General features: G+C 44.7%; 1 protein-coding gene across 1 annotated transcript in view; it reads right to left on the bottom strand.

Annotated features, from left to right (window-relative positions):
* The window catches only part of LOC143962500 (E3 ubiquitin/ISG15 ligase TRIM25-like), a 54,363-nt gene extending 36,529 nt beyond the window's left edge, over positions 1 to 17,834 (bottom strand). The window contains 3 exon segments of the mRNA XM_077471780.1: positions 11,013 to 11,030; positions 15,180 to 15,570; positions 17,039 to 17,834. Coding sequence (XP_077327906.1) covers positions 11,013 to 11,030; positions 15,180 to 15,570; positions 17,039 to 17,814 — 1,185 coding nt within the window. The 5' untranslated portion in view covers positions 17,815 to 17,834.
* Positions 17,835 to 18,114: the final 280 nt, after the last annotated feature.

The raw sequence follows: 18,114 nt of genomic DNA, 5'->3' as shown, positions 1-18,114 counted from the left end.
AAGAAAGCTCTATTTGTGGGAAAAAAATGATAAAAATTTCATTTGGGTACAGTGTTGTATGGCCGCGCAATTGTCATTCAAAGTGCATCAGCGCTGAAAGCTGAAAATTGGTCTGGGCAGGAGGGGGGTTTAAGTGCCCAGTAAGCAAGTGGTTAAGAAATTTGGTTTCCATTTTGTGTCTCTCTAACATCCACTTCACAAATAGACATGCTCAAGTTTTGCTAATCTAGTTTCGTTTCTCATGTTGCTGGTATCTTCTTTCAGTTGTTTCATTTCTTGGAAAGCACATGATTTTGAGGAATCACTAGTTACACTTTTATTGTAGGCTGTACTTGTATATGATTGGATAATCTGTATGACACGTTCCAAGGGCGATACTTTCTGAAAGCCCCCTTTACCCCCCCAGCACATGTCTGCTCAGAGGTTGAGTGGCTATGAGGTGATCGTGCTGTCTAATTCAAAATTGCACATCAAATATGCTTCTCCCACTGCAGGACTAGCACCAATCTTAAATGCCCTTTAGGATTAAAATGAGACCAGGATGGGGTTGTGCCACAACATGATTGCATAAACCTCATTCACCAAGACACATCACCCAGGTCTGATTTATCTTTCACAGCACTGCAGAGCACACACAGGCCAACAAACAGATAGCCAAGGGAAATGCTCTGCCTGATTTAGCTGCTAAACAAGCTGCTATTTCACAAAATGCACAGATCCAAATGCCCATGCTAGCCCCAGAATTGCCCTTTTTGGATCAGGTTCTTTCAGATTTGCAGGGATGTGCAGACGAAGCTGCAAAGAGGGGAAGCCATGTATACCAGCAGCTAATGCATCACTTTTTATTTCCCAGTACCTTGGAATAGGTCACAGAGGCTGGAAGGCCACTTGTGAACTATTGGAGAAAGATTTTTATTTTCCAGAACTTTTCTGGAGGGTTAAAGATTATGTATCAAGATGCATCACATGTAGGGATGAGCCAAACACCCCCCGGTTCGAACTTTCGAACGGACCCCAAATTCGTATGAACGTTAGAACCCCATTGAAGTCTATGGGACTCGAACGTTCGAAATGAAAAGTGCTAATTTTAACGGCTAATATGCAAGATACTGTCCTAAAAAGGGTTTGGGGACCTGGCTCCTGCCCCAGGGGACATGGGTCAATGCCTAAAATGTTTTTAAAAATGTCCGTTTTGGCGAGAGCACTGATTTTAATGATGATTAAAGTGAAAGAAAAAGTGAAATATTCCTTTAAATATGGTGCCTGGGGGGTGTCTGTAGTATGCCTGTGAAGTGCCACGTGTTTCCCGTATTTAGAACAGTCCCTGCACAAAATGACATTAAACGGAAATAACGTCATTTAAAACTGCTTGCGGTTTTAATGTTATATCTGGTTCCTGCAATATGGTTGAAAATCATTGAGAAAAATGGCATGGGTAGCCCTCCCTGCCCATTACCAGCCCCTTTAGGTCTTGTACGCATATTAAGTGGAACCCCGTACCCATATTAAAAAAAGGAAATGCGTGTGGCCCCCAGGCCCTATATACTCAGAACAGCAGTATACAGGCGGTGCAAACAAGACAGGGACTGTGTAGGTTTGTTGTGTTAAGTTGAATCTGTTTGTAATTTTCAACTGGTACATTTTTAAAGTGTAGCTCCAGTCAAAAAAACAATTTTTAAGCTTTTTGGAAAACATAGGGAAGGGTTATCACCCCTGTATAATTTGTTTTGTCGTACATCTTTTTTCATCTCACTTGCTGTTGTCTCCTTTTGTTTGCAAGTAGGAGATGTTTGTAAATTGGATGTTTGAAAGTAGGGGCCTGCCCTATATGCTCTGCAGAAATGGCGGAACAAGGTGTTGGTTTTGCCACAACATTGTAAGCCCTCAAAGTGACTGTTGGTGGGCGCTGGAGCGCCCTGCTGTGAACGATTATATCAAGAATTTTAATTACATGCCATTGTTGAACAGTGGTAGAAAAATTGATCTTTGGTGGTTGTGGTGCTGGTGCCACAACACTATAAGTCCTCACTGTTACTCTGGGTGGGCACAGGAAGGGGCCCTCCTGTGAAATATTATATCAAGAATTGTAATTACATGTCCCTGTTAAACAGGGGCAGAAAAATTTGGCCTTAGGCACTGCTGCTGGTGCCACCACACTGCAACTTCTTCCATATACTCTAGTTTTATTGCAGGAATTAGCCCTGCTGCAAAGCATTGCATCAAAAATTGTACTTAAACGCCCCTGTTAAACAGGGGCAGACAAATTGGGCCTTAGGCACTGGTGCTGGTGCCACCACACTGCAACCTCTGCCATATACTCTAGTTTTATTGCAGGAATTAGCCCTGCTGCAAAGCATTGCATCAAAAATTGTACTTAAACGCCCCTGTTAAACAGGGGCAGACAAATTGGGCCTTAGGCACTGGTGCTGGTGCCACCACACTGCAACCTCTGCCATATACTCTAGTTTTATTGCAGGAATTAGCCCTGCTGCAAAGCATTGCATCAAAAATTGTACTTAAACGCCCCTGTTAAACAGGGGCAGAAAAATTGGGCCTTAGGCACTGGTGCTGGTGCCACCACACTGCGACCTCTGCCATATACTCTAGTTTTATTGCAGGAATTAGCCCTGCTGCAAAGCATTGCATCAAAAATTGTAATTAAACGCCCCTGTTAAACAGGGGCAGACAAATTGGGCCTTAGGCACTGTTGCTGGTGCCACCACACTGCAACCTCTCCCATATACTCTTGTTTGATTGCAGGAATTAGCCCTGCTGCAAAGCATTGCATCAAAAATTGTACTTAAACGCCAGTGTTAAACAGGGGCAGAAAAATTGGGCTGATGGCATCAACCAGAACCAGAAATGTTCTTCCAACATATCAGCGGAGGAGGAAGAGGATAGACAATCAACATAACAGGACAGTCACTCAGCATCAGCATAGGCAGTCTTGAAGGGATGTGATATTTCAAAAAAAAATATTCTGTTACATCAGCTTCAGGTGCTTGGTAGCTGTGGGTGATCCAAGACTGATTCATCTTGATGAAGGTCAGTCGATCAACTGATTCGGTGGACAGGCGCACCCTGTGATCGGTAACAAAGCCACCAGCAGCACTGAAGGTGCGTTCCGAAAGAATGCTGGATGCAGGACAGGCCAGTAGCTCAATTGCATACTGTGCAAGCTCTGGCCAGTGATCCATCCTCAAGACCCAGTAAGCCAGAGGATTTTCGGTGGGAAAGGTGTCCAAGTCTGACCTTGCCCCTAGGTATTCCTGCACCATGTAAATCAGACGCTGGCGATGGGTGCTGGAACCGATTATACCTTGGGGCTGCGGACTAAAAAATTGTCTGAAAGCATCAGTCAGACGGCCACCCTCTCCACCGCTCCTTCTGACCGATGCCTCAGCAACATGTTGTCCAGGACCAGGAGTTTGTAACCTCCCAGTCTCTGGGAACGCGTTGCACAGACCTTTCTGCAAGGCCTCCCGGAGATGTCTCATCCTCTGCTCCCTCTGCGATGGCAAGATAAGGTCGGCAACCTTACCCTTGTACCGTGGATCAAGGAGAGTGGCCAGCCAGTAATGGTCCCTCTCCTTGATCCGAAGAATACAAGGATCCTTTCGCAGGCTTTGCAGGATCAGGGAGGCCATGCAGCGTAGGTTAGCTGAGGCATTCGGTCCGGAGTCCTCTGGGTCACTAAGGACAACATGATCCGCAGCTACCTCCTCCCAGCCACGTACAAGTCCACGTGTTTCTTGGGACTGTAAATCATCCCTACAAGACTACTGCTGCTGCTGCTGATGCTGATGCTGAGTGCCAGCCTCCACCTCCATGCTGACACAATCATCCTCCTCCTCCTCTTCCTCCTCCTCATCCTCTTCCTGTGTGATGGGTGGCACAGCAGGAACACTGTCTGGATAAAGGGGGCCTTGAGAGGCAAGGAAGTCCTCCTCTTCCTGCCTCTGTTCTGCCTCAAGTGCCCTGTCCATTATTCCACGCAGCGTATGGTCCAAGAGGTGGACAAGAGGTACAATGTCACTGATGCATGCACTGTCACTGCTCACCATCCTTGTGGCCTCCTCAAACGGTGACAGGACAGTGCATGCATCCCTGATCATGCCCCACTGGCGTGGTGAGAAAAAACCGAGCTCCCCTGACCCTGTCCTGGTGCCGTAGTCGCACAGGTACTCATTGATGGCCCTCTGCTGCGTGTGCAGCCGCTGCAGCATGGCCAATGTTGAGTTCCATCTGGTGGGCATGTCACATATAAGGCGGTTCTTGGGCAGGTTCAACTCCTTTCGGAGCTCAGCCAGCCGAGCACAGGCATTAAATGGTCGGCGGAAATGCACACAGACTTTCCTGGCCTGCTTCAGGACATCCTGTAAGCCAGGGTACCTGCCCAAGAACCGCTGCACCACCAGGTTAAGGACGTGAGCTACACAGGGCACATGGGTCAGTTGTCCCTGTCGGAGGGCGGAGAGGAGGTTGGTGCCATTGTCGCAAACCACCATTCCTGGCTTAAGCTGGTGTGGCGTCAACCACCTCTCGGCCTGCCCCTTCAGAGCTGACAAAACATCCGCCCCAGTGTGGCTCCTGTCCCCCAAACAAACCAGCGCAAGCACGGCATGGCATCGTTTTGCCTGCGTACTCGCGTAGCCCCTGGAACGCCTACGGAGCACCGCTGGTTCTGAGGACAGAGCACTGGAAGAGGCCATGGAGGAAGAAGAAGAGGAGGGGGTGGAGGAGAGAGGTGTGTCACAACCAATAGTAGCATTTTGGAGGCGTGGTGGCGGAACAACCTCCAACACTACTGCACCTTGTCCTGCATCCTTCCCAGCTGCCAGAAGAGTGACCCAATGGGCCGTGAAAGACAGGTAACGTCCCTGTCCATGCCTGCTGGACCATGAGTCAGCGGTAATATGCACCTTACCGCTGACCACCCTGTCCAGCGAAGCAAGGACATTGCCTTCCACATGCCGGTAGAGAGCCGGAATCGCCTTCCGTGAGAAAAAGTGGCGTTTGGGGACCTGCCACTGAGGAACCGCACATTGTACAAACTCACGGAAGGGGGCCGAGTCTACCAACTGAAAAGGCAGCAGTTGAAGTGCTAGCAATTTAGCCAAGCTAGCATTCAACCGCTGGGCATGTGGATGGCTGGGAGTGAACTTCTTCCGCCGGTCCAGCAACTGGGGCAGGGACATTTGCCTGCTATAATCGGACGTGGGTGTACCGCTAGCAGAGTTTCCGGAAGCACTTGGCTGTGACACACCTAATTCTACACCTTCATTCCTCTCAGAGCAGGTTTCAGAGAGGACTGAAGGTCTAGTGGGGTTGGAGATGCCAGCTGATGAGCAGCAAGGAGAGGTCCACTTTGTTCTTTGGTGTGGGTCTTTGAGGTACGCTTGCCAACGAGCTGCATGGCAGGTCAACATATGTCTGGTCAAGCACGTGGTGCCCAAGCGGCTGATGTTTTGGCCACGTGAGATACGCTTGAGACATATGTTGCAAATAGCAGCGGTGCGATCTGATGCACTCATTTCAAAAAAGGCCCACACCAAAGAACTTTTAGAATAACGCGCAGAGGCAGCGCTCTGCACAGGCGGAGCTCTGCGGTGTGATTCAGTCGGTGTGCTGCCCCTAAGCTGGCCCCCGGAGGGCATCCTGCCTCGTTGGACATGTGCTTCCTCCTCCTCCTCCTCCTCTCTCCTTCCAGGCACCCACGTGGAGTCAGTGCCCTCATCATCCTCTCCCTCTTCATCGCTGTAGCAAACCTGGCAGTATGCTGCAGCTTGTGGAACATGACTGCCAGATTGCTGTCCTTCTTGAGCATCCCCTCTCTCTGCGCTCACGCTACTGCCTTCCTCTAGCTGAGTGTCATCATCAGAGCCCACAAAACACTGGGCATCCTCCTGGAGCATGTACCCAACACTGTGCTCAAAGAGTTCAGGAGACTCCTCAGGAGGACCTGGTGGGTCTAGGGAAGGAGTCACTGATGATGACATTGAGAGGAGGGAAGACGATGCGTTGGCAGCTGCTTTGCTAGTACCCTGAGACTGGGTGAGAGAGGATGAGGTAATCAGATAATAACCACTACACAACAGCAAGATCGAAAATCGGCCAAAAACGATCGGTGTGTATTGTGTTGAAGGTACACAGAACACCCACTGCTTCAGACGCCAACACACTACACGAGGCCGCCGCACTGGCGGCCTTATATAGTGTGGGGCGTGCACTACACAGCCTGAGCTATGATTGGCCACAGGCATCCTGCCTGTGGCCAATCATGGCTCTCCTCACTGCTGGCGCTGCGATTGGCCAAGCATGCAGGGTCACAGTGCATGCTTGGCCAATCATGAGCCAGCAATGCACTGCGCCATCGCAGTGCATTGTGGGCCATGAGTGCCACATGAATTTGACGCGAACGGACCAAAATGTTCGGACTTCGCCGAACGGACGAACAGCCAATGTTCGAGTCGAACGTACGTTCGACTCGAACACGAAGCTCATCCCTAATCACATGTATCAGGCCAAACACTCCTTTTACACATTTGCAGATTGACTTCACACACACACAGGCATGTACTGGCCATTGGGACTACCGGGAGTTTCCCGGTGGGCCGATGGCTAAGTGGGCCACTCTGATGTAAGGGGGCTGGTGAGGGGCAACTCTGATGAAAGGGGGTGCTGATGGGACACTCTGATGTAAGTGGGTGGTGATGGGACACTCTGATGTAATGGGGGCAGATGATGGGACACTCTGATGTAGAGGGGCTGGTGACGGGACACTCTGTTGTAAGGGGGCTGGTGATGGGACACTCTATTGTAAGGGGGCTGGTGATGGGACACTGTTGAAAGGGGGCTGGTCATGGGAAACTCTGATGTAAGGGGACTGGTGATGGGACACTCTGATGTAGAGGGGCTGGTTATGGGACACTCTGTTGTAAGGGGGCTGGTGATGGGACACTCTGTTGTAAGGGGGCTGGTGATGGGACACTCTGATGTAGAGGGGCTGGTGATGGGACACTATGTTGTAAGGGGGCTGGTGATGGGACACTCTGATGTAGAGGGGCTGGTGATGGGACACTGTTGTAAGGGGGCTGGTGATGGGACACTCTGATGTAAGGGGGCTGGTGATGGGACACTCTGATGTAAGGGGGCTGGTGATGGGACACTCTGTTGTAAGGGGGCTGGTGATGGGACACTCTGATGTAAGGGGGCTGGTGATGGGACACTCTGTTGTAAGGGGGCTGGTGATGGCACACTCTGTTGTAAGGGGGCTGCTGATGGGACATTCAAAATGTATCTGGGCCGGTCTGGATGAAGTCCAGGGCCAAATTTCGGTCCCAGTCCAGCCCTGCACACACATTCCCAAACTAGGCAAAAGACAGGAATATCTTTTGGTAATTGTGAACACGTTCTCAAGATGAGTTGAACTTTTTGTAAACACAAAAGAAGATGCACAAACAGTAGTGAGGATCCTCATTCAGGAAATCATTCCTCGATGGGGATGCCCACTTCAAATAAACTCAGACAATGGACCTACATTTGTATCAAGGGTCTGCCAGGACTTGGTAAAAACTCTCAAGATAGAATGGAAGTTTCAAATTCCCTCAGGGATAATAGAAAGAATAAACAGAACAATTAAAAGACAAAATAAGAAAGGCCACAGGAGGAACCTTTGCCAACTGGAAGAAGGTCCTCCCAGCAGTCCTGGCAGAAATAAGAATGACCCTTCCAAGACAACAGGGTATTCACCTTCTGAAGTCTTGATGGGTCGACCTTTCCCCACCCCATGGGCCAGGGCACCTTTAATGATAGAAAAGGAAGATTTAGACTTAATACAAGAAGAATATGTAAGGAAATTGGTTGAAACATTGGATACAGTTGAGAGAAATGTTGCTCGCACTTCTTCTATTTCTTCACAAGAAGCTACTCACCTCTTCAAGGTGGGAGACACCGAGGTGGTCCAATAGCTGAACAGAAGTAAGAAGCAAGAGTATCCCTTTGGACCTCCTACCACAGTGGTTGCAGTGACCAGAACATCCATCCTAGTGGAAAATTGCCAGTCCTGGATCCATGCCAACAGAGTGAAAAAGGTAAATCCATCACGCATCCCGCCGCATTGCCAACCCAAAAAAAGAAGAAAAAAGTCCCTCCGCCCCGATGAAGGCTCCCATCATCTGCCTGATCCGCCGTGTGTCAGTTCTTAAATAACTAAAGGGCGGGGCCACCTGGTGACATCTCTGGGTGGCACCGCCCCTTATGACGTTTTTAACCAAGGGCATGCTGGGTCAGTGAAGTCAAAAGGGGGCCGTTCCATGCCCTTTAGGTATTTGTCACATAACAAAGCTGGCAGACGGCAGGAGTGTTTGTCAGGGCCGGAGATTTTTTTTTCTTTTTTCAGATCCGGGGGTGGAGGCGGCGGGCGGCATGATTGACAATGGATCTACACCTGGGGACATTGTTTTTTAATTTTTAATAAATGAAATCTCAAAATCTGGTGTAGTGTCTTTACTCAATTTTTGCACTTTTTTGATGTATATGCAGGGCTATAATGTACCCCATACTGATTCACATGGGGGGGAGGGATCTGGGGGTCCTCTTGTTCAAGGGTCCTTTAAGATTCTGATAAGCTCCCCGCCTGCAGACCCCCACAATCACCACCCAGGGTTGTGGGAAAGAGGCCTTTGTCCCCATCAACATGGAGACAAGGTGCTTTGGGAAGCACCCCCCATGTTAATTGCATGTGGACTGGCATGGTTCAGGGGGGGCACTCGCTTGTCCCCCCTTTCCTGACCTGCTGGGCTGCATGCTCGGATAAGGGTCTGGTATGGATTGGGGGGGATCCAATGCCATTTTATCTACATTTTTTGCATGGGGTTCCCTTTCAAATCCATACCAGACACGAGAGACAAAGCATTCATTGGGGGGACTCCAAGCCTTTTTTTTTATTGCCAGCATTCTTTTTTTCTCATTCAGCTGCCAGTGGGGAATCCCGCTGACAGCTGATGAATTATCAGTTGCTAAGGACGCTGCAGCCGTCTTCCCGACCCACTCCTTAACAACCATCTATTCTTCACATAGAATTAGAATTGCAATCGATTTGAAAATTTGTAATTCATTAGAAAATAAAGAAACCTAACAAATCTTTCTGTTCTGCACTTATCACACTTATCCAGAGTCACATCAAAATGGATTCTATATTATGCAGGTGTGACTTTCATGCGACTTTTGAGGGTTTACATTGAGGTCTATACATGAAAGTTGGACCAAAGTAGTGCAGGAACTACTTTGAAGTCGCACAGATATGATCAGTACTCATAGGGAAACATGGGGAGCGACTTGTGCGACTTTGGGGTCCAAAGTCACATGACAAGTCACACAAGTGTGAACGAGGCCTAAATCCTCATCACTTCCTATCACTATATGATAAAAGAACATTTCTCTATATAAATGAAGACTTTAGGAAAAAACATTCAGAGAAAAAAATGTAACAAAATCTTAGGAAAGCAATGAGGAGGAGAATGTCGGGGTGTCTTCTCTAATGTAAAGCTGAACTCCGGGCAGATAGAAGAGAGAAATGAAGGCGGCTCTGTATACATGAATACAGCCCGGAGTTCTGCTTTACCAGGAAGTGAGACCACCTCATTATTCCTCAAATATTGTTTGATGGGCACACTGGCAGTGTTGGGCAAAGTGGCAGTGTTTGGCACAGTAGCTGCATTTGATCGGTACGGTGGCAGCGTTTGAAGACACAGTGGCAGCATTTGATGGGCTCAGTTGCAGCGTTTTATGGCCACAATGGCTGCAATTGATGTTTTTTTTTTTTTAATTGCACCCTCCCCAAAAATAATTTGAGCACCAGCTGCCACTGATTTCCAGGACTGAAAGTTGCCAACATGGATAGAAACAGGAAAAGGAGGAATAAAATAACTGTAATTGTGAAAAATATATATATAATCAGCGCAATAAACAATGTGATTGTGAAAATAAAATAAATGATTAAACCCTTTTGTCTATATAAGAATCAACCAATGCGGTTGCAGCTATTACTGATAGAATTAATAACGAATGATAACTGTGCGGAAAGAATAACAATCAATTTATTTATAGAGAAAAGAAACATTAGAATAATCAGATATCACCAAATATAACGTAGTGATGTTACACATACAATGTTGCTAGTGGACAAAGATAATTAATACAAAAAGGATATATTGTTACAATGAACATATAAATGCTATCAGTGTATTAAGGCAAATCCTAGGAGAGAAAAAAGAAAAGAGAAATAAGATAATACGGATACGTTCCACAGACAGATCTTACGTGACCATGCTTGTGGAGACCATGAGGCTAAGAGAGGCCCATCAATGGGAGCTTTGATTTTTATGTTCCCTCTCTACCCTCCCCCACCAATTACACAAATGGACTACTTTCATTGGTTCAGAGCTGCATCAAATTCTGATTGGCTGTACCTGAAGCCTAGTCGGCTATCATGCTTCTCACATAAGCATTAGACTCTCTTCGGTGCCTCTCTGTCTACCATGTTTCTGGTTGTTGGGTAAGAAACCCTCTTTGATCCGAGTATAACCAGTTCCTCTGATATGTCCATCTCTATAAACAATCGGGGGACTTAGTTATCACCCGACTATTGAAGACATCAAACGGCTTTTGAGAAACATGAAGAAGTCTTGTGAGCCGGACCCAAATCTCATCATATATATATATATATACCCATCTAACGGGGGATGGTCATTTAATTATAAAGTCCTCACAATGGTTCCCTTGAAGCCTCTTGATATAAATATGAAGCTCAATATTTCCACATCATCGATAATAAACAAAATATATCAGACATTCCAGCGAGAGTCTGAAGTCACCGGATATCAATGAACTGTCACTGAAAGTTGCACTGCGGTGGAATTTTGTCAATATTTGGACTTGATTTATGAGTTTTTGGTTGCACTGCACTATATATTTTGTTTAATAAAATCCCCGTCACCGATTTTTATTACCATGAAGGTGAACTGACTCTGTAATACAAATCATAATAGAGAAATTATATAAAAAATATTAAAATCTGCAACATTTCCAGGGACAAACCTCCAAATCCCGGGACTGTCCCTGGAATCCAGACACACCTGGCAGTTTATGAATGACATTTATTATATGTAATTATTTTCCCATTACCACCACCATACATAGTACAGCTGTCATATGGAAGCAATCAGGTGGTGGCACCACAATCACTTCCACCCACCCACAAAGTGCGGTCCTCCCTGGGTGTGCTCCCGCCCATTTCCTTGGCTCATCGGTGGTCCTGTGACCGGCATGGTGGGGCCACCAAGTAGGGGGAATGGAGATCAGTAAATGTCCATTCTCTGATCTCCTCTTCCGGCTAATGACCCGGAAGTGATGTATAAAATGTCACTTCTGGGTATTGCTGGCACTTTCACCAGCCGGTATGGCCGGGGACTGCGATCTGTGCTCCATTAGCTTCAATATGGAAGAGGTGGGACGTCAGGGGTCTTTTATACCTCTGATGTCTCATTAACCACTTCAGCCCCGGAAGGATTTACCCCCTTCCTGACCAGGCCATTTTTTTGCGATACGACACTGCAACACTTTAACTGACAATTGAGGGATACGTGTGACGTTGTACCCAAACAAAATGTATGTTCTTTTTTTCCCCCCACAAATAGAGCTTTCTATTGGTGGTATTTGATCACCTCTGCATTTTTTTTAAATTTTTTTGCGCTATAAACAAAAGAAGAACAACAATTTAGAAAAAAAAATTTTTTTTTTTTTTTGCTTTTCTATATTTTTTTATATATTTCCCCATCAGTTTAGGCCGATATATATCTTCTACATATTTTTGGTAAAAAAAAAAAATTATAAAAATCACAATAAGCATATATTGATCGGTTTGCACAAAAGTTATCACATCTACAAAATAGGGGATAGATTTATGGCATTTTTATTATTATTATTATTTTTTTACTAGTAATGGCGGTGATCAGCGATTTTTAGTGGAATGGCGAAATTGCGGCAAACAGATCGGACAATTTTGACACTATTTTAAGACCATTGACATTTATACAGCGATCAGTGCTATAAAAATGCACTGATTACTGTATTAATGTCACCAGCATGGAATGGGTTAACACTAAGGGGTAATCAAGGGGTTAAACATGTTCCCTGGGAGGTGTTTCTTACTGTGGGGGGGATCGGACTGACTGGGGAAGGAGAGAGATCGCTGTTCCTAAGCATTAGGAACACAAGATCTGTCTCCTCACCCCTTACAGAACACAGATATATGTATTTACACACACAAATCCCCGTCCTGGCTCTGTCAGGTGTGATCTCGGCTGGCCAGTGGACATTGCGGGCACCGAGCACATGCATCGGCTCCTAAGTGACGCGTCGGGTGTGCGCGTGCTCCCTGTACCCCTTAAAGCACCCGCCATACAGCTACATCGATTTACGCAGGGGAGTCATTCTGCCGCCGTATAATGACGGCAGACGGTCGGCAAGTGGTTAAGGAGAACCAGTTACCCAAAAAAGCATCACATTGTCTCCATGTGACGAAAAAAAAAGTTTAGTAAATTAGAAATGTAAAGATATTACTATACTGACCAACATTATAAGATGGGAATGAGGGACACCTACCAGCAAATGTATGTAGGCATAGGACACGCCCCCTGTCACACCCCGTTAAAGGAGAAATAACCCAAAAAAATGTTAATTAAATCCACAAGGGATTTCTTTACCACGACTCTTCCTTTATATTGGCTTTTAACATTTACAAATGTAGCAATTTAGAAATTGGATGAAAGTGGGAAACACTTTTTTGATAGATAAAAAGTGCATTTTATATACATCTATATAGATCAGACCAAAATGAGGGACAGATGAGGAGGAAAGAGGGACAGAGGGACTTTGCTCCAAATCAGGGACAGTTGAGAGCGATGATATTACACATAAATTGCCCCTAAAGTCCCCCCCACCCCAACATTTTTGAGTGCCCCACCCCCCAATACACGTATGAATGTAAATGCATGTTTCAGGGACACCTACACACAAGGCCATTGCTTGCACTGCACATTACATATCACCACACACACCGGAGTGAGAGAAGAAATTCTCAGCCCATTACTCACAGTTATCTCTAAACTGATGACCTGTAGGGGCTTGTAAAGTGTCATCTATGAAAATAAAGCGCACCAAAGATTGTTGTCATTTCAGGGGCGCACACAATTTTAACCACTTGCCGACCGGCTCACACCGATATATGTCGTCAAAGGGGCACGGGTGCGCAAAACGACGTAACCGTATGTCACTGCGTCACCGGCGGCAAGCGGGTGCGCGCATTTTTATAGCACTGATCACTGTATAAATGTCAATGGTCCCAAAATGGTGTCAAAAGTTTCCGATGTGTCCGCCGCAATGTCACAGTCATGATAAAAAAATCGCAGATTCACCGCCATTACTAATAAAAAACAAATTATAATCAGGGGCTCTTTACCAAGATTGGTGTGACGGTGTGCTAGACTGATACACCGCACCACCGATCACCGTGATGCGCACCCCAACGGGCGCATGAGATCGGTCATTCTGGGAGGCCATCATATGACGTCCACCCAGAACGAGAGCCACGCCGCCCCCAGCTGTCATATGACGGCCGACGGGCAGCAAGAGGTTAAACATGTGTACAAAATAATGCTAAAACGGTTGTGGAAGAGAAAGGGTTAAAGGGCCCCTGTCATGAGAGAATCATGGGGGCCGCCATTTCTACCGTTACTCTCCTTGTGAGAATGCTAGTTCCCTGGCTGTCATGCTGATGCTTTGCCTTCATTACTGTCTCAGTCTGTGACCCGGAACAAGTATAGAGATAAGGAATTCTGACTCTTTTCTGATTCTTATTCCCCCCATGCTTGTTCCGGGTCGGAGACTTAAAGGGGTAATAAATCCCAAAAACAGAAATGACAATTATTGGAGCTTACCAATCCTTAGATGTGGTGGCTGCATTCCTTTTCTGTTTTTACCTTTATTTTCCCCTGGTGATCCTGCCAGTAACACACTTCCTGTCTTAGGGCGGCTCCTCTATCTATGGAGGGGCAGTGGAGACCTCCTTGGACAGCAGCCTTGTCTGGAGAGAGGGGTGTTGGACGGACTAGTAGATTTAGATGGACTTTACATAAGTGACTAATAAATTAAAGGAGAACTCCAGATAACACTTTATAAGCCGTTACACCAACATTTGTGTCTCCATTTGGGATAAATGTTTTACATCAATGAATAAAAGCTGAACATTGTAAGCACCCCTGTCAGTGGTGAATGGTTTGTCCCAACCCTCTAACTGCCACTTTTGCTGGACAGATTGGTCTGTTATAGGAAGTTGGGAAATAACAGCAGAACCAACAGGTAAAAGAAGAAAATTCCAGGAGGACTCCGAAAAACAAAGACTGCTGTGTTCATGTCAGTGACAGACGCCGTCATATCCGTCATTTTATATTTTGTCTTTACTACCACTTTATAAGTTCTTACATTACACACAGCCAGGGAACTAGTATTTTCAGAAGGAGGCCCTCAGACTTCTCCCAGGAGCCACCACTTCCTCCAATCATTGGCTGATCAATGAACCAATCCCACCACCTGTCACTGTGATGTCACCAGACTGTGGGCGGAGTTCTCACACCTCCCGCCTCCCCCCACATATCTTTATACAACCTCTCACTACCCATATCACAGCATGGAGGGGCTCAGTGAAGGTGGTGGTGAAGGTGTGGAGGTGTCGGATCGGGTCACACAGATCATAAAAGGAGATCCGCCCGGCCTCATAATCCAGATATATCCTGACTCTGTTACTGGAGGGATTGGTGGGTAAGGGGATATCTTTACTGTCATGTCTCACCTTATACTGATTATTATTATACCTGACCAATCCCCAGGACTTATTATTATCTCCAATCACTGACTCCCCCCCTCTCCTCTCTATACTGGGGTAACACATCCCGACTCTCCATCCATCTGACCCCCCGACATCCACTTCCCAGTAATGTCTCCCTGAGGAGAAACTCCGACTGCTCAACACCTGATAATAATCCTGGAATCTCTCTGGTGTTTTTGGGCGATTCTGGTTTCTATCTGACCTGGATACAGTTTTCCTGTGACCTGTCATCTGATATCTGTAGAATATTATGAGCTGTGTTTCCATCCAGTAATATGTCTGCAGCCCCCTGTATAGGGAAGTATACATTTACCTCTGTTATTATATCAGATAAACCTGTGTGTAAGACCCCCGCCACATCCAGACCCCCTCCATCATGGAGGAGCTCCTCATGTCTCTCTCTGTCCTCATTATCTCCATCCTCAGTATCACACAAGTCACCTGTGTCTGATTCCTGTAAGACAGTCAGTGGATCCGTCACGTTACACAGCTCCTCAATGTGACGCAACTTCCTGGACAGCTCCTCCTTCTTTATTTCCAGATCCCGGATGGAGATGGAGATCCGCTCTGCCCTCCCGGAGATGTCCCTCAGGACTCTCTTCTCCAGGTCTTCCAGACGTCTCCTGAGATTACACATGTGCAATTCATTTAATTCTGAATTAGTTTTTTTAACGAATTTTGAAAAATTTGTAAATTCTGAAGTTTCCAATTTTCCAAAACTTTTGCATTTCTGAGTTTCTGAAATTTAGAATTTCCAAGTTTCCGAATTTCCGAGTTTTGAATTTCCAAATTTTTTAATTTTTTAATTTTTGGAAATTTGGAATTCAGAAATGGGAAAATTCAAAATTTCAGAAATTCAAAATTTTGGAAAAGTGAGATCTCGGAAAATTTCGATTTCAAAATTCGAATTTGGAAATTCAAAATTTAGCAAAATTCAGAAATTCGAATTTTCGGAAAATTCAGAAATTCAAAAATTCTAAATTAAGAAATTTGAAAATGTTAAATTTGGAAATTCAAAAATTCTATATTTCATAAATTTGAAAATTCAAAAATTAGTAAATTTGAAAATTCTAAAATTTGTAAATTTGAAAATTCTAAAATTTGTAAATTTGAAAATTCTAAAATTTGTAAATTTGAAAATTCAAGAATAAGAATGAAATCTGAAAATTGTGTAAATCTGAAAATTCAAAAATAAGAAAATCTGAAAAGTCAAAAATTTGTAAATTTGAATATTCAAAAATAAAAATTAAAATCAGAAAATTTGAAAATTTGTAAATTTGAAAATTCAAGAATAAGAAAGAAAATCTGAAAATTCAAAAATGTGTAAATTTGAAAATTCAAAAATAAGAATGAAAATCTGAAAATTCAAAAATGTGTAAATTTGAAAGTTTGAAAACCCGTAAATCTGAAATAAAAATGAAACAATAATAAATATTAAATTATAAGTATTGGAATTTTCTTTCAAATTTGGATATTAGTGAACGTAATGAATATGAATTTATCCAAAGTTACAAATTATCTGAAATAACGAATCTAAACAAAAGGAAAGTAATGATCTAATGATAATAAATAACAATAATAATAACAAAACCTTTTTATTATTAATTTGTTCCATTCCATTTGTTTTAAATTCGGATAATTCATAACTCCAGATACAATTGTATTTGTTACATTCACTAACAGCAAAATTTGAAAATAAATTCTAATACCTATAATTTAATGCTTAGTTATTATTTCGAATTTTACAGATTTTTTTGATTTTTTTCATATTTTCAAATTTTTGGATTTTCTAATTTTTGAATTCCAAAAATTTGGTAATTGGAAAACTCAAAATTCAGAAATTGGAAAATTTGGAAATTGGAAAATGCAGGTGTTGGAAAATTCGAATATTCGGAAATTTGAATTTCGAAATTTCGAAATTTGAATTTCGAAATTCAGAAATGTGAATTTCGAAATTTGGAAATTTGGAAATTTGAAAATCCAAATTTTCGGATTTCTGAATTTCCGGATTTTATAATTTCCTAATTTCCAAAAAAAGCAAAAAAGAATGAGAAGAAAACAAATTAATTTTTTGTCAGTGCACATGTCTACCTGAGATCTCTAAACAGGGCAGTGACTCTCTTGGTGTCACCAGCGGCTTCTTCTTCTACTTTCCTCCGGTGTTCCTGCAGACTCTGGACTTTTTCCTCCGTCTTCTCTCTCTTTGTCAGAAGTTTCTGCAGAACATTCCTCAGTGTCTTCTTCTTCTTCTCAGAAGCCTCATCCAGTGACTTCATCTCATGTCCTTTATGTCCTCCAATCACATAACAAGACATACAGACACAGCTACCATCCTCAGTGCAGAAATACTTCAAAACTTCCTTATGGACGGAGCATTTCCTGCTCTCCATGGACAAGGTGGGGTCACATAAGACGTGTTCTGGGGACTTTTTGTGGACTCTCAGGTGTTTATCACACAGAGAAACCTCACAGAGCAGACAGGATCTAACAGCAGGTACAGGAGAGTCCACACAGTAAGTACAGAAGACCCCGGACTCCTCTTGATCTTGATGAGTAGACAGGAAAGTCTCTGCTATGTTACGTAGTTTCATGTTCTTCTGCAGTGCAGGCCGATCCGGAAACTTCTCTCTACATTCAGGACAGGAATATCCTCCAGACCCCTCCTGTGTATCCAGCACACCATCAATACAGACCCGGCAGAAGTTGTGACCACATCTCAGGGTTACAGGATCCGTATAAATGTTCAGACAGACGGAACATTCCAACTCAGCTCTCAGATCACCAGACGCCATCGCTGACAGCAGAAGAGAAACTAAACTGAAAGTCTCTGACACCGGAGAGGAATGTGGATGGGGGAGGGGTGACATCCTCCTACACCGGGTGAGGCTGAGCTCAGCTCTCTGTTGACTTAGAAACCTTTCTATGTCAGATTAGGACACGCCCCATGAGCTGAAGAGAAGACCGTGGAGTCTAATCAAGTCTTCATCCTCCTCCTCCTCTGTCTTCCAGGAACAGAATAGATTGAAGTCATCAGTAGCTGCTAAAGCTCCCTGTTCTTCCTCCTCACCCACAGATACTCCTGTCATTGCCCCACCAATTGGCATGGAGAAGTCATCTGAGATATTTCAGCACAGTGTCAGTCACTTGCTCCATGAGGATGCACAGCA

Source organism: Lithobates pipiens, unplaced genomic scaffold, assembly GCF_037356315.1.
Source record: "Lithobates pipiens isolate NorthernLeopardFrog02 unplaced genomic scaffold, aLitPip1_a1.2 Scaffold_8, whole genome shotgun sequence".
In the NCBI taxonomy this organism is placed as follows: Eukaryota; Metazoa; Chordata; class Amphibia; order Anura; family Ranidae; genus Lithobates; species Lithobates pipiens.
Note: the sequence above shows the minus strand (reverse complement) of the source record. Positions and strands in the feature narration are given on the sequence as shown.